This window comes from Vespa velutina, chromosome 7, assembly GCF_912470025.1.
Source record: "Vespa velutina chromosome 7, iVesVel2.1, whole genome shotgun sequence".
Lineage (NCBI taxonomy): Eukaryota > Metazoa > Arthropoda > Insecta > Hymenoptera > Vespidae > Vespa > Vespa velutina.
Window position 1 is genome coordinate 6707579 of NC_062194.1, and position 17500 is coordinate 6725078.

The following is a 17500-nucleotide window of genomic DNA, read 5'->3' on the forward strand; positions in this document are numbered from 1 at the left end:
TCCGTGAAAGAATCTGTTCAATTCTTCGCACATGATGCATTATTATTATTATTATTTTTGTTGTTGTTGTTTTTATTATTATTTATACTATTCTTTCTCTATAATCATAATTTTCAAGTACCTAACTTTTAGAATATGGGATTTGGTATTCTTCTTTCTTATCTTTTCAGATACTTTTTTTCTTTTCTTTTCTTTTCTTACCCTTTCTCTTCTTCTTCTTCTTCTTTTTTTTTTTTCATTTCATTTCATTTCATTTCATTTCTTATCTTTTTTCTATGCTAGTCTATTCTATTCTGTTCTATTCTATTCTATTCTATTCTATTCTATTCTATTCTATTCTATTCTATTCTATTCGTCTCTTTTACGTCGTCAAACAGAATGCTCTTTCATTATACGAATTCTTACGTTAAATGAATTGGTGTAACGCCTTCTTAAATATCTTATTACTTTTTTTTTCATTATAACGTGCATGATTGGTCCATTGGACGATTTATTATATTATAGTTAACGAAACTTATTATCCGCCGCTGATAATTCTCGGCCAATAATCTTATTATTTTTAAATCGTCATTAAATCGCACATCATAATTCTTCGCAACCACAAATTTCTTGTTTTAATAATCGTCCGCTCTGACTTTTTTCTACGTTCGTACAAATACAATTCGAAGAATTGTCGAGGTCCTTTTGATCCTTCGTATCTTTAATTTTCGCCATATTACATTTTATTAATTTATCTTGATACATAGTTCCTTTGAATCTTCCTTCGTCTTTTTTTCGATTACAGTTATTACATATTTTAGGCAATTTGTTGGACATCTTTGCCAAACAAGATTGATCTTTTTTTTCGGATTTGTTAATATTTCTCTTACCTTTTTCAATCAACGTCGAACAAGTACACATTTCTCGATCACAAATTTCTTCGATGGCTTTAGAAATTTTTGGAGAAATATAAGGAATGCAAGTTCGTAGTTTTCCCGTGATATTAGATTTCAATGTACTTTCGTCTTGCCCATTTTGATCTATTTTTGGAACGTCCGTTTTTAAATCTTTCAAGAACGTACGATTACAATGTTTATCGAATGCTCGAAAAGAAATATTATCTTTTCCGCAAACGCAACAATTGCATTTATCCGTTACATTGAATTGACTGTAATTTATCGATCTGATTTTCTTTTCTTCCGTACTTAAATCAAGTTTAAGAGATTTCAAAATGTTAATAAATAAACGTTGTTTTTCGCTTGAAATGGAATCATGTGTCGTTGACGTTTGGGAACTTACATGGGAACAAGGTAAGGCCGATTTATTTTTTGGTCTCTTTTGCCAATGCATTTTTTTCGATGATATTTCAGAATCATTCATTCTTGTTGACTTTTGATCCGTCGTTTTTATTTTCGTAGATTGAACGACCCTAGTCTGAGTGCCCTTATGAATGACCGTCTGAACGATTTCGGTCTTATTGATAATGATTTGCATTGGCGGTAAAACAGGTGGTCGCTGTAAATAATTTAATTAAACATTAAATAATAAGGTTGATTGTAGAAACGAGAGGTAAAGGAAAAAGTTTGAAATTAGTTATATCTATTTACCGTAATTTCTTCGGGTTTTTTACAAACACAAGGTATCATCTCCTTTTTAATTACAGCATCGATCGAGGGTTCTTTCTTTATTTCTTCTATATCCGCCACGGCTAAATATGGCATTGGCACAATTCGTGGATCGATCGGTATTTTAAGTTTTTCCTTAATTTCTTCTTCTTCTTCTTCTTCTTCTTCCTCTTCTTTCACGGAAATTAGCGAAGGTTCTATCAATTCCTTTATCAGTTCCACTGCTATTTCTTCTATTTCTTCTACTTCTTCTATTGGTTCTACTTCTTCTATTTCTTCTATCTCTTCTATTGGTTCCATTTTTATTTCTTTTATCACTTCTGCTGGTTCTACTTCTGCCACTTCTTCTTCTGGTTCTACTTCTGCCACTTCTTCTTCTGGTTCTACTTCTGCCACTTCTTCTTCTGGTTCTACTTTCACCATTTCTTCTTCTGGTTCTACTTTCACCATTTCTTCTTCTGGTTCTACTTTCACCATTTCTTCTGGTTCTACTTCCACCATTTCTTCTGGTTCTACTTCTGTCACTTTTTCTTCTGGTTCTACTTCCACCATTTCTTCTGGTTCTACTTCTGTCACTTCTTCTTCTGGTTCTACTTTTACCATTTCTTCTGGTTCTACTTTCACCATTTCTTCTGGTTCTACTTCCGCCACTTCTTCTTTTGGTTCTACTTCTGCCACTTCTTCTTTTGGTTCTACTTCTGCTTCTATTTCTTTTATCTCTTCCATATCTTCTGGTTTATCTTCCACAGGAATTTTATCCGTTACTACTATTCGTTCTACATCCTCTTCGATTGGGATTTCGTCATATTTCAATGTTTCCGGGATATCCTTTATCAATGGTAAATCTTCCAATGTTTTCGCATCGACAAATATTTCTTCGGCAAACGGAACTTCCTTCTCCAATTTTATTTTCAACAATGGTTCGATTATCTCTTCCTCTTCGATCTCTGGTTTAGGTAGAACTTTCGCTTCTAATTCCTCTACTTTTACTGCAACAACTTCGGCTTTCTTTTTCTCTTCCATCGTTTCTTCCTCTGTTAATAGTTTTTCAACATCTTCAATATCATGTTTTTCTCGGATAGGAACTACATGTTCAACTTTGATTTCTTCGATTTTTTCTTCTAACTCAACGATTTCCTTGATTATATCCTTATCGATATCATCCGTAAGTTCGATATCTTTTTTATCCTCCTTTTTCTTTTCATCGATTAATTCTTGAATAGGTAATATTATTTTCGTTTCATCTTCCAAATCCTTTTTTTCTTTCATCCCTTCGTCTACTACCACAATATCTTTTTCCATCTTCTCTACCTTTGTTGGTACTATAAACTTATCATATTCAATTTCAGGTTCTTTAATTGGAATGTCAGCATCTTCTGTTATTTCTTCCTTGGGTTTCTCAAAAATAACATCTACTTTATCAGGCACTAATGTAGGAGGCTCTACGATTAATTCAACTTTGTCCTTCTCTTTTATTACTTTTGGAAGTACTTCTGTAATTATAGGTTTCACGACTTCAGCTTCCTCGATCTTAGGTTTCTCTTCAACCATCATAGATATTTCTTCTTTGATTTCTTCGATTGGTTTCTTTACCAAATCTGACAAAATTTCTCTTTCTGGTTCTATTTCAATTTTTCTTATTATATCCTCTGGAGATATTACTTCTTCCATAATTTCAGGCACAACTTCTTTCTTTAGTTCATCTACAATTGGTTCCTTCTTGTCCGCTTCCACTTCGATTGTTAACTTTAATGTTATTTCTGTAGCATCAACCTAATAATCACCGTTCATCAAAGTTCAATCATTAATTCTGAACCGATTAAATCAATCAACGAATGTATAATAATCTTTATCAAATCTATTTATTTCGTTATTATTAAATTTATTTTAATTCAATCTATTTTAATTTTTATCTTACTTCTGCATATTTTCCAATATCTTCGATCAAAGTATCTACATCGAGTTTTACGACGGAGCACGTAGGACATTTCTGAAAAATTGTTATTTAAAGTTTTAATCGTTCGGCATTTGTTTAAAATTAAACGGATTATTAAAGTTTATACGAACTGATATGACGGAACGAATCGAATCGACGGTATAGAACCATGATCGAAGTTTAATCAATGGTACGTTGGCACTGTCCTTATCGATTGCAGCTTTAAGTTCAGGTACATCAACTTTTTCTTCAACTTGTTCGGGTTCTTTCATTTTTTCGTCAATGTCTTCGTAAGTTTCATCTTTTTCCTCTTTATCATCGATTTGTTTCAAATCTTTTAGCTTTTCTTTTATATCATCGGTAGGAACGACTTTTTCAGTAATTATTGGAGGAAAGTCAGGATGAACGATCGAAGGTTGTTCTTCGTCAATTTCAGGTTCCTGCCAATCTTCGTAGCATTCGTATTCTGGACTACAGATACCATAATCATCGTCGTAATATAGTTCGTCTAAAGAGCCTAACATAGACAAGTACTTGTGAATTGCATCCATTTTCTCTGGTTCAATAGGTTTAGTTGGTTTCTCAATATCAATATCATCAATATCAATATCCACTTCTGTTTCTTTTAGATCTTTAAGTTTAATTGGTTTCTCACGATCGATAATCGCTTCTTCATCCTCTGCTTCCATAAATTCTTCATCCTCTGGCTTCATTAATTCAGTTGGTTTCTCAGCATCGATAATCGCTTCTTCATCCTCTGCTTCCATAAATTCAATTGGTTTTTTAGCATCGATAATCGTTTCTTCATCCTCTGATTCCATAAATTCAATTGGTTTCTCAACATCGATACTCACTTCTTTATCTTCAACATCAACTTTCATAAGAATCTCTTTATCGAATACATCGTATTCCTTTTCGATGGCCTTGTCAGCGATTTTTGGCCTGATTCCAACCATTTTATCCGTTGTTTTTGCGAAATCGTCCTCGCTACCTATAATCGTCTCGATCCTTTCCACGCTTACGTATTTTGTCAATTCCGATTTGCATAGGGCCATCTTAGCCCTTAACTTTTCAAGTTCATCCTCAAGTTCGCATATACGAGACGCCAACTGTTGATTCGTTTTGGTTTTCGTATCGAGTTGCATTTGTAAAGCGCTCATTGTATCAGCGGTGTCCCCTTCCATCTTCGACCACATTTCGTCGGCATGTTGAAGTGTTCTCATGTAAGTTTCCTCTCGGCGTTCCAATTCGGCGATTTGCTTTTTCATCGTCAATTCATTTTCAGCCAATTCTCGAAGACGAGCCAAACACTCGACGTCACTTGCCTTAATCGAATCGACGCTGTTTACTCCGCGTAACCATCTTTCGCGACACTGTATATCACCGCATTCACCTACCAAAAAAAATTTTTAAGATGACATCTCTCTCTCTCTCTCTCTCTCTCTCTTCCTCTCTAATCGTTATTTCCCTTATAATTATTTATTATTTCCTAATTTAATCACCTGACTCGCAGAAACTAGCCATCCCCTCTTCAGCCTCCTCGTTCATCTTCTTTAACGCCTCTCTCAATTCCTTCGCTTCGTTCGTCAAACGTTCGATCTTTTCCTTACGTTCCTTTTGAATTCTCTTAGCGTCCTCCAATTTCTCTCTACGTTCTTTCAGCTTGACTTCCTTTTCCAACCACATTACCCTAGCTTCATCGAGTCTCCTCTGAGCTGCTTTCCTTTCTGCTTCTATCTCACGTACTCGACAGTCATAATGCCGGCTCGGTGTACTCGGACAACAAACTTCACCGGCAGCTGGAGTTCGAAATTGTTTCTCCATAAGCCGATGAAGATTTGGTATTGGACTACCCTGGGACATATGTTGCCATACATTCCAGACCATAACAGCTGGCATCGAACATTCCAATACGTCAAGACGTTGTCGAAGATCTCCTTCGAGTTTTTCTAATTCTTCTTTCCTCGATTCTCGTTTTCCTATAATATTTCGAAATTTTCGATTGGTCGCCTGACGAATTCCTTTTTGAATCTGTTGCATAGGTTTCTTCTTTTTCTCCTCCTTTTCTTCTTCTTCTTCTTCTTTTTCGTCTTCGTCTTCGTCTTCTTCTTCCTCCTTCTTCTTCTCCTCCTTCTTTTCCTCTTCCTTCCTCTTCTCCTCCTCCTCTTCTTCTTCCTTCTTCTCCTTCTCCTCATCTTCCTCTTCTTCTTTCTCCTCCTTCTCGAATTCATCTTCGTCCTCGATCAGTTCACTTTCTTTTTTCACATCATTCTTTTTCAGCGACACGTCTCCCAGATCTTTCGATAATGGTGATTCGATTTCTTCCTTATCGTTCTCAGTATTTATTCGCTCTTCATTTTCGTCAATGGTTAAATACTTCTCATCTTCGATCTTGACATCTTCTATCTCTGGTAAACTTTCAACTTTTGATTGTCTTTCTATAAATGATTCTTCTTTATACGTAATTAAACTCTTACGTTCTCGATCAAAGTCATCTTCCATTTCTTCGTCCGCCATTTTTCTAATTCAAAAATCAAATTATCAGGATCGCTATGAGCGTTGCCCTTTTTGAGATGCGCGTCAAATATCATCGTTCCTTCTCAAACGTAAAGTGGTCAATATATAAGGATCAGTCCGTAACTATATCTAAATTATACTTTTTCATTTTACCAAATGAAATATAATCGAACGTCGTATTGTTTCAAAGAGAAATGATAAGTAAAACGCGTTTGTCCTTTGATAATAATTTTTCGCCACATCGATACAATAGGATATATATGATAGATAATGTTTAAGAATTCACGAGTACGTTCTCATTCGCGAGAGATTCTCTTTCTCAGCTGTAATTTGGTTTGGCCACAAAGTCATTTGAAAACTATCTCAAATTTTGCGATATATATATATATAGATATATGTATATATAGATATATATATGTATACATATATATCGAACGATGCTATCGAGTTAGATGATATTTGTTACTAGCTTCTCTCGAGGAAATAGTCTTTTTTTTTTTTTCTTTTCTTAAGATCATGGAAAGAACCATGAATATGTGCACGATCTTTTAATGTTTCAGGGCCAATATATATTATATATTATATGCACGATCAACATTAGAAAGTCTACGAACGTTTGTACGTATTTACGTGCGATGGTAATAATATCTGTTAATTTAATGAAAAAATTCTACCTTTTTAAACGAAACTTTTTCAAATACAAGTTTAATATTTATTTTCTACTTTAATCGTTCTGCAAATGCTGTTACAGAAGAAAGTTGAGAAACGAGTAGATCATTTTCGGGGAAAAGATAAATGTACCATTAAAGTGGATCTTTGATAGAACAAAATTCTACATGTCCGAAGGCTATCGTCTTTTGTATTTCTATTTATTTTTTGCTTTCTCTTTCTTTCCCTCTCTCTCTCTCTCTTATATATATATATATATATATATATACACATACGTTTGTTCGAAATTAGGACGAAGTGTATACAAGTGCTTCTCGCACGGTTTATGTTCAAAGAATCAGAAAAAAGAAAAAGCAGAAAAAGGCTTCGAGTTTGTAATTAAATCGACATTACCAGATTGTACGGGAAAAGGGAAATTAATATTCGTGAGATAAAAGAATATAGTTTGATATGTATATTTGCTTAATAAAAAGTTTTCCGTTTTTTTTTTTTTCTTTTTTTTTTTCGGCCATGCGATTACAATTGATGATGTTTTTTCTATAAATTCTTTTTTTTTTCTTTTTTTTTTTACGTATGTATTTTACGAATAAATCTCATCGTTAATTTCATCTTCGTTGTCGTTTTTATCGCACATTTCATTTAATTATTTTCACATCGTTATATTATTAATCATTTAATAAAACATCGAGATGTTTGATTATTTTTGAAATTTCCGAGAAGGTGATAGTAAAAATCCTTTTCGTGCGTCGATCAAAAACGTGGTTATATCTCCGATGAAATAATTTCTTTTCGAAACATTAATTTGTATCTTATATATATTTTCTTTTTGTTATTGTTATTGTTAATGTTGTTGTTGTTGTTGTTGTTGTTTTGTTGTTGTTGTTAAAATTAAAGGAGATCTAACGAATACTTAAATTAAATGAAAGCATCCTGTATATATTAATTGATATATATACATACATATGTATATATATATATATATATATATATATACTATGTACAACGTTTAATGTTTAATGGGTAATTTATCGAATGAAATATCGATTGGTGTATAACTCCTCTCCGTTGGAGCTTACCGATAGATTGGACTTTAATGTAAATTTATTTTTCGATTACACTCAGTGTTCGGTCGACGTTACTACGAGAATAAAGGTAAAAGAGATTTATATGCCGCGTTTATACGCATGGTTAAGAGGAAATGGTAATTTTAACTTGAATACTTCTCGCACGTTTGAAAGCGAACGTTGCTCTGTTCACGCGCAGATTAAAGAGATGAAAGTTTTTTTTTTTTCTTTTCTTTTTTATTTTTTTATTTTTTTTTTTTGTCCCCATAGTCCGTGGTAATGGTAGATAAAGATTCAATTGCAAGGAAGGATAATGACCGAAGTCTTGAAAATTTTCTTTTCAATATGCGATAGAATATAAAAGAAACGAATAAAGCTACGGAGGATAATGTAGGAATTAAATAAAAAGAAGTTTAAATGCACTTTAACTCTCACGTATTTTCTTTCTTTATATATTCCGTAATACATATAATAATACATCGTGGAATGAAGTAGCTTTTTTAAGAATATACTTTATATCAAAATATAAATCTAACTGGATAAATCCAGTAGATCGGTGTATGTACATATATATATATATATATACACATCCCTGATATTATCTTACGCACAAAACCTATTTCAAAAGGATTTTGAACTCGATTTTTCTTCCTTTCTCTTTCTCTCTCTCTCTCTCTCTCTTTTTTTTCTTTCTCTTTCTTTTCTTTATTTTCCCTTTTTCACACGTCTACGCACCACCATAAACCTCTTGTCTGACATAGGCCTCCCGCTTACACCCTCTTGCAAAATCAATAGTATCGGTGTACAGAGATTATCTTGCGTTTGACCTGACCGAGCCAAGTTGAACGAGTATAATCTATAGATAGATAGATAGATAGATAGATAAATAGATAGATTGATAGATAGATAAATAGGTAGAGAGAATAAAAATTACTGCATACGTGACCATAAATTTTATTCTCATTCGTTTCTCCGAGTTAATTATGTCGCACTCACGTTCGTTATTCTGCTCCGTTCACCATGAAAAAGTTTTTCTGCTCTGTTCGCCGTGAGAAAAAGAAAAAAAAAAAAAAAGAGAGAGAGAGAAAAAAAAAGTTGGTCCGAGAATACGAGAAGGAATTATTAACGAACGAATCAGTGTCTTGGTTTTTTTATTCGTTAGCGATTTCTTTTTTTTTGTCTTTGTACGTAAGCCTGCAAAAAGTCTGGACCAATCTTTCTTGAAATATTTTACTTTCGAACATGAAACTCTGAAACTTTGGAGTGGAACGGATTTAAAAGGGAAAAAAAAAAGGAAACAGAAAAAGAAACAAAAAAAAATAAAAGAAAAGAAGGAAAGGAAAGGAAAAAAAGAAGAAGGATTTGTATATAGTTTGAATTATCGTTCGAAAGTCGTAGAATCGATCGATGGAGTCGAGCTAACGTATATGTAAGTATTCTTCACGCTATCTTGAGAATTTCTAAGACGTTAAAGCACATTCTGATGTTACCGTAAGAGAGCTTAGGAAAGCTCTAACTCACCGGGCACAGCTGTAGCATCCGCAATTTCGTTATTCATGAATAGTCTGAGAATAATACATGACACATACTATTTCTTTTTTCTTACTCTTTTCCTTTCTTTTCTATTTTTTTCTTTTCTTCTTCTTCTTCTTCACTTCAAATAATACGCGCGATACTCGGTAAACGGAAGAATACCAAATTTCGAAGTCGAGTCGAGTCGAGTCGAATGTTATTCTACGTAAAAGTAGAAAAGGATGTAAGATCGTGTGGAGACATTGAGGATTAACCTTTCGGTGAAGGTTTTGTGCTCTTAAAAATAAGTACACTCTCGAGAACACTTTGAACAAAATTTCTGTGGATTAACGTCGACCGATAATATTATCCCCCTTGCATTTTCACGTTTATTCGACTCGTATAAAATGCTCGATATAATTCCACATGTTAAAAAAAAAAAAAAAAAAAAAAAAAAAAAAAAAAAGAAAAAAACAAGAAAAAAAAAGTGTTTCGAATTATTCCGTATTCTTTTCTTTTCTTTTCTCTTTCTTTTTTCTCCTTCTTTTCAACGTACAAAGTCATTATTAAACGTACAATAAATTTTGTTGATAGTATTAATCGTTATTTTCTTTATCCCGTTCTTTTTCTAATGTTCTAAATCTCGTTAATCTGCTGATGCGATACGTAAAGTTTCTTATCGTTAGAAAAACTATAAGAAGAAACGTAGGTGGAGTTTAAAGGGAGAGATTGGTACGAAAGAAACGATTTGTCAGCAGTCTTCTTTTATTTTATTTTATTTGTTCTTTCTTTCTTTCTTTTTCTTTTTCTTGTTCTTCATGTTCCTACTTTATTTCTTTCTTAGGTAGGAATAAAGGTTAAACGAAAAAAGCATCATTACGACGCGTCTATAGCGTAAGAAAAAATTTACAGATAGTTCGATGAGATATATTCGTATTGGAAAAATTCATTGTTATCGCTCTGTCATGTAAAGCAGCTGTTACAACAGAAGGAATGATAAGTCGGTTATGATATCGAGACGTTGAACTTAGTGATGCAATCAAGTACGGGCTGCCTTACATTTTGCACATGAATTAGATTAAGACATGTACTTTGAACCATTTATATGCCTTTCTCCTTTCACCGAATTAATTATCGTTCGCGAATGACTTCGTGGTTTCGAGATGAAAAGATTCTCGAATTAACGACGCTTCTTCGTCCATATCTCTTTGGAGTAGGTACTTACTTCGATTACCACGAACTTAACTTATGTAATTTGTCATTGAATCGAGCTTTAATAGAGAGAGAGAGAGAGAGAGAGAGAGAGAGAGAGAGAGAGAGAGAGAGAGAGAAAGAGAGAGAGAGAGACATAATTAATAATAATAATTAACTTCGCATCAATATTCTCTAACGAAATAATCTTAATAATTCGTAATTTTGTTTTCTTTTTAAATCTAAAAAAAAAAAAAAGATCACGTCATTTCTGAAAAAAATTATATATTTAACTTTCATAATTTCTAATTAAAGTTTCTATATCATTTATATCACGAAGGATAAGAATTTTTATTTAATGTAAATTCAGCCGAAGATCAACGTTGGATTTAACTCGTTTGTGCGAATTTTTGATCCTTGTTAGCAGAAAGATAGATAGATAGATAGAGATAGAGAGAGAGAGAGAGAGAGAGAGAGGGAGAAACAGAGAGACAAAGAGATAGGAAGTCAAAATTTCACAGGAAAAACTTTCGAAGCTTTTCGAAGAACGTTAAGAGTAATGTAATTAATTGTAACATTTGTCATGAAATAGAGAAAGAGAAAAAGGAGAAAATTTTGAAAAAAATATTTCAATAATTGGCTGAGCCAAAGTAATTCTAAAGAATTCTGAATGATACTTTTCTCGACGGAGATTAGTCTGTCGGTATTAGATACATACGTATATACATACGTATGTATTATATCGAACGGGAGCACATGCGAATTTCTACGATTTCTCTTTTTTTTTTGTTTTTGTTTTTTTTCTTTACGATCGTGGGAGCCATTGCATTCGCAAGATCGCAATTTTCACCAAATACAGAAATGTTTCTGTTTTACGTATTCGGCCTCATCACGTTGAAATCAATAAAGCAAGCTCTTGTGGGACGCATGTTCTCTCTCTCTCTCTCTCTCTCTCTCTCTCTCTCTCTCTCTCTCTCTCTCTCTCTCTCTCTCTCTCTTTCGCATTCTTTTCTCTTTATACGCTACCTCATATTTCATCTTTTTCCTTCTCTCCATTTTTTCTTTCTCTTTCTCTTTCTCTCTCTCTCTCTCTCTCTCTCTCTCTCTCTCTCTCTCCCTCTTTGTTTCTCTCTTATTTTTTCATATTTCTTTGTCTATATCCGCTCTCTTTTCCAATAACGATTTATGCTTATTGAAACTACCCTCTAGGTATTTTGTTTTAATTCAAAAATTGTACAAATGCTTGGAGCTTAAATTCGCGAAATGAAACTTTAAACGATCCTTTCGCACGCAAATTTAATTATTATTATTATTATTATTATTTTTTTTTTTTTTTTTTTTTTTTTTTTTTTTTTTTTAATCCTTTTAAACCAAACAATCGTTTTTATTTTCGTTTTGGAAAAGTCGCGAAACGTTTGATTTTCTTTATACGACATTTTAAACCAACTATACGGATTTTCCATGCGACGAGGCGAGAAAATATCTGTTCGTAGCTTTTACGTAAACGTACGTATTTGAAGTCTCTTAGACGTAAATGAGATTTATAAATGTCGAAAATCCTCTTAGACGTTTAATCTTGAACGTTCATCTCGACTTTTCGTCGGATAATAAATACGACAAGTTATGCGTTGTTCATGTAGATTTTCGAAGCAACAAAAGGAGGCAACAAAGATATATTCGATATTTATCGTTAAGAAACATAGTAACGATACTCGTTTATCAATCGTCTATCCTTTTCTTTTTTTTTTTTTTTTTCCCCGGAAATATCCGATTTCGGAGAAACTAAGGGAATATTAAATTTCTATTGGTTTTTTCAAAAGGAATTGTGTTATTTTTTGTCCCTATCCTGTATATCTATATATATAGATTTATATTCGTTGATTTTGTGAAATTATAATAAAAGAAAAAAAAAAAGAGAAAACAAACGAAAGGAAAGGGAGGAAGAGAACAAAAAAAAAAAAAAGAAATGAATAAATAAATATGCAAATAAAAGAGAAAGAAAATAACAAGTTTACAAGCCTACGGATACGTAAGAAAAAATTCTAGACAGTTAAAAAGAAGGATCGTAAAGTATTTACCCATATGTGTCTCTTACGTTTGTATAAAATCATATATGTATAAGACCGTTCGAAGATATATTTTATAGTTCTCGCAATGGCATTGACGTAAAACGTTGCTTACCTCTCCAAGCTTATGTAGGTTAACAGTGACGTCACAAAACGCCTTGTCACACGACCGAGTGAAATAAGCAACAATGATTCCGTGCTATCTTGGGTTTCAAGGGTCATTGACATCATAAGGATTTCTTCCGGTCTGTGATAGTTCCAGTAAAAATTCAAGAAGCTTTATAGCTCTCTTTCTCTCTCTCTCTCTCTCTCTCCTTTTCACTATTGATGTATTATGTTCTTTTGGAAAATTTGCAAAATTCTCTGTAATTTTGAATACTTTAGAAGTCAATTTAACAGCGATTCTACGTGATTCCGTTCTAATAAAAATCTCTATCGCAGCAAAATCTGTCGCGATATCGACAGTTTTAACTAAAGTGTCAAGTCGTTATATCGCTATACTTTTTTCCTTTCTTTTTTTTTTTTTTTTTTTTTTTTTTTCTCTCACTTTCACAACGCTCTCTTCGTAAATTCGTCCACGTAGATTTTGAAAGTGTTGTAAAAAGGAAATAGTAAAAAAAAAAAAAAAAATAGTGTAATATTCGATCGTCGTTCTTCTTCACGTTCGTCTCGTATTCCCGTCGACGATTGACGAACAATTTGCAAATCAAAAAAAAATTCAACACCTTTTTCATCCTCGAATATCATACTATCGCCTTCAAATTGATTATTATATATTTATTCTTTTCACATATACGCACGCGCGCGCGCGCGCCCTTCCACCCACGCGTATCCATAATTTCTCATGTCATGGTGGCGGTGACGATGGTAGGAAGAGGGAAACGGTGATTCTCGTAAATACTCGCGAACAATCAACAATAATTTACAAGGCGAGAGTAAATAGACATTTGACGTGATCCTGTTCTCGCGTCACATTCCTTGATTGCACACACAATCATTGATATATACATATTACCATTCGTCCCATGTGTATGTATTTTGTTTTTTTTTTTTTTTTGCTTTTTGCTTTTTTTTTTCTAATCCCACGTTGTATTTGTTTTAACATAAATTTTATCAATTGCCCCACACCGATTTTGCGATAATTTCGAGGCGTTTGATTACAGTTCGGATTTTTTCTTTTTTTTTCTTTTCCTTTTTTTTTTTTTTTTTTTTTTTTCTTTTTTTTTTTTTACGGAAAGCTTGATATCGATCCTTGAAATTATTTATTTTCATTATTTGGTCTCTATCGCGAAATAAAGGGATTAATCGTTCCCAATGGAATTGTGCAAATAAACAAAAAATAAAAAAATAAAAATAAAAATAAAAGAGATAAAAGAAGAGAGAAAAAAATAACGAGATTATTATACCGGACTTTTAATTAGGATTTACGACATCTTTTTATTCGTCAACTATTAAAAACGATATTGCTTTAACGAGATTCAGATAAAACGATTTATCCTTTGTTACTATCATGTAATATGTAAAGTTCTTGTAGTAAGTGTTAGACGAAGAGAATGAGGAGGAGGAGTTATAAATTGTGATGGTGAAAGAGGGAAAAGAGGGGGAAGAGGAGCAGCCACGCTTAGATAGATCGATAATTTCTCTGCAATTATTGTGTCGCGCCTCGTCACATGTTCTGGCTAATGTCATTGTTACATACATAAATTTCATATGGATAATCGTTAATTTCGACAAAGGTGATCGGTGTTAAAGTTTCTAAAGTTGGTATTGGTAGTTTCAACGAGCTTTTCTTCCCTTGGGATACTTCAATCCATTAATTATGAATGCTTTGGGAAAAGGTTCCCTTAACCTAAGATAATTTCAGGCTAGCGTGATGCTTTGATCACGAGGGTCAATCTCCTCCTCTTTCTTCTTCTCCTTTTCCTCCTTCTCTTTCTCTCTCCACCTCCCCCCCTCTCTCTCTCTCTCTCACTCTCTCTCTTTCTCTCTCTAACTAACGAACTAGCATCACACAGGAAGGTACTATTTTGCCAAGAGGATTGAGGTCCATCGATCGCTTGGAATTCATCGTTCGAACCATCGTCATGTTTCCCATCGGAATACGGTACTAATACCCTACTATGAAAAGGTCTCTACCATCCCTTTCGATCTCTACCTTTGACCAATTAATCAGTCCACGCGAGAAAATAAAGTTGGAAACGAAGTAGAGATAGAGCTAGAAGATGGATAGATAGAGATATGTACTTTCTATGAAGGTTGGGTGGATGAAGGGAGAGGAGAGGAGAGGAAAAGAGGAAAAGACCGACGAGCTGTCGAAAGACGGATTCAATATATATACCATCGGAGAGTAGGAAATCATAGGGAATTCAACACGATCATTCATCCTAACTTACTTTGTTGATAACTTCTCTTAACGTCTGCCTATTCTACAAGAGCAGAAGCTTCTCTGTATCTGTTAGTCCGAATATCACGTCGTGGGTAATGTTTATCACCTGACGTCATGTACATTGCTGGTCAGAGGGAACGCGTGGAAAGGGGTATATAAAAGCTAGTATAAGGGATGATGTCGAGGGGGGGGGGGAGAGTTAGTAGCAATGTGGTATTAGTGGGGATCACCTAGGAAGAAGGGGACAGATCGTGGTAGGGCAAAGTTGGTCGTCATGACAACTAGGTAGGGGTTTCACCGCGCTCTCTCTCCCTGCGGTGGGGTAGTTTGGGGATCGATGCCACAGTGGCGTAGCATCAGGTGTCTGGAACCCGTGTTCTCCTCGCGTCCAACAAGTGGTGGTGTTGGAGGGGAAACGCGGAAAACCAGAAGAGATCACGAACGTTGCTGTTTGCGGTTGGCAAGATCCTCGATATGACCCTTCCAAACAAAATTCCTTTTACCTACTGACCGACTCTTATCGTTTCGTTTAACCAATCTCCTTCAATGACTATGACAATCACCATGATATAGGATTATCCTTACAGCTTCTATAACTCACAATCATTGTGCGTGTTTTGTACGTACATACGTATTATTACGTTTACTGTTACTGTTTTAGATCATTTGAGGATCGATCGGCTTTGATTGGATTTCGTTCGATTTTTTTCTTTTTTTTTTTTTCTATTTTCTTTTTCCTTTTTTTTCCTTTTCCTTTTCTTTTTCTTTTTTTTTGTTTTTAATTTCGATATGTGTCTCATCGAATTCATTTAATAACTTTTTACTGTTTCCGTTATTATAACTTTTCCCAGAAACGTTCAATTAGATTTTATTGCGAATTTATTGGTTTCCCCTTTAATTTCTCTATTTATCTAATTTTCAAATAAACTCCCACGTAAAATCAGGTACGACAGCCGAGATTCGTTCTCTATTAAATCCTACTCACTTTCATACTCTAATTTATCTTCCACTTATCTCGAAACTTCAAACGTTCTTTTAAGATATATCTCTAATGGTGTTAGGAAAGACAGAAAGAGAAAGAGAGAGAGAGAGAGAGAGAGAGGGAGAGAGAGGGAGAGAGAGAGAGAAAGAGAGAGTCTCGTTTCGTTTGTCGATGGAATTCTGCTTTGAGTTAACAGACGGCGAGGTCATACCTGAAACGAATAAATGGAAATTGTCTTTTAAGTTACTTTTAAACAAGATCTTAAAATACTTGACAAAATTCTGAATTAGAAAGAGTTTTCGTTAGAATTAATTACAAAATTCCATTAACATTCTTTGACAATTTCTTTTTCTTTCTTTCTTTCTTCTTTTTTTTTTTTTTGTTTTTTCTTCTTATTCAATTTTTCTCTTTTTTTTTTTTTTTTTTACCCAGGGATTCTTCCAATGCTTCTCTTTAAAATCGAAATTTTTTTCATTCACGTTTAACAGAACCGTAATTAAGCTTTCGGTTGATGGACTTCCGAAAGAAATAAAAGGGAACAAAAAAGAGAAAAGAAAAAGAAAAGATACGGTTTCTTCGTTCTCCCATTCCTATTTTCTATAAATTCAAAAAGACCATTATTTAAGATCCGAAAATCCTCTTTCATCTTTACGATATCACCTTATTCCATGTTGGAGTCTCGTAAGGCTCGAAGTCCCATGGGAAATCATGTTTCGTTCGTCTTCTCTTCCTATCACGCCTCGTGTCTTCCCTTTTTTTACTTTTTTTTTTTTTTTTAAATTATTCTTGGAAGAATCATTCCTCGGTTCATCGTTCGTACCAAAACGAAACATGAATAACCTCTCGCGTAAGTAGTTCGTAGAAGAGTTTCTTAGCCAATCTCGTAGACCCGAGCGATTTAATCTTAAACTTTCTCGCTTCGATATATATATATATATATATATATATATATTTATTTATTTATTTTAGTAGAAATATATCGATATTTCTGTTTTATGGACCATTATCAATTTCTTTAATATTTTATAAGATCTCTTTTTCCCGAACGAAATTTCACGAAGTAATAAAATAAATTCATCAATATTTTATCAATTTTTTTGGTTAAAGTAATGCAAGGACGCGTTTTTACCTTTTTTTCTTTTCTCTCTCTCTCTCTCTCTCTCTCTCTCTCTCTTTCCCTCCCCTCTCTCTCTGTCTCTCTCTATCTCTCTCTTTTAAGTATTTCGAACTCGCCAATAACTTTATCTCATGGATAACTTTATGCATTCGTACGGCGCCATTAAAGATGCATCAATTCCTCCCAGTTCATCCGATATTAACTTTAGCAAATAATCAGTTTTAGACTATCCGATCGATATCTTATGAATTAAGCATTTATATATCTATATACCTAGTCTACGTAAAGTCGTGATCAAATTCGATGGATTTGATTTTATTTTAAATTCCAGTCACGTTACTTTATCAAACGAAAAAAAAATTTCTTCATTTCTCTTCATCCTACGTTTCTTTTATTTATTTGTGGTAGTCTTTTTTCTCCTTTTTTTTATTTTTTATTTTTTCTTTTCTTTCTTTT

At 33.5% G+C, this 17500-nt stretch overlaps 2 protein-coding genes across 3 annotated transcripts in view; one reads left to right on the forward strand and one right to left on the reverse strand.

Annotated features, from left to right (window-relative positions):
* Positions 1-6057, reverse strand: part of LOC124950412 (titin-like) — a 6884-nt gene extending 827 nt beyond the window's left edge. Inside the window, exons 1-6 of the mRNA XM_047497055.1 lie at positions 5806-6057; positions 5043-5550; positions 3672-4933; positions 3523-3594; positions 1587-3377; positions 1-1494 (exon numbers count right to left, since the gene is read on the reverse strand). The exon at positions 1-1494 is cut by the window's left edge and continues 827 nt beyond it. Coding sequence (XP_047353011.1) covers positions 583-1494; positions 1587-3377; positions 3523-3594; positions 3672-4933; positions 5043-5550; positions 5806-6057 — 4797 coding nt within the window. The 3' untranslated portion in view covers positions 1-582. The remainder of the gene's footprint in view (positions 1495-1586; positions 3378-3522; positions 3595-3671; positions 4934-5042; positions 5551-5805) is intronic.
* LOC124950291 (cAMP-specific 3',5'-cyclic phosphodiesterase) overlaps positions 1-17500 on the forward strand; it is a 333991-nt gene that overhangs the window by 89943 nt on the left and 226548 nt on the right. The window lies entirely within an intron of this gene.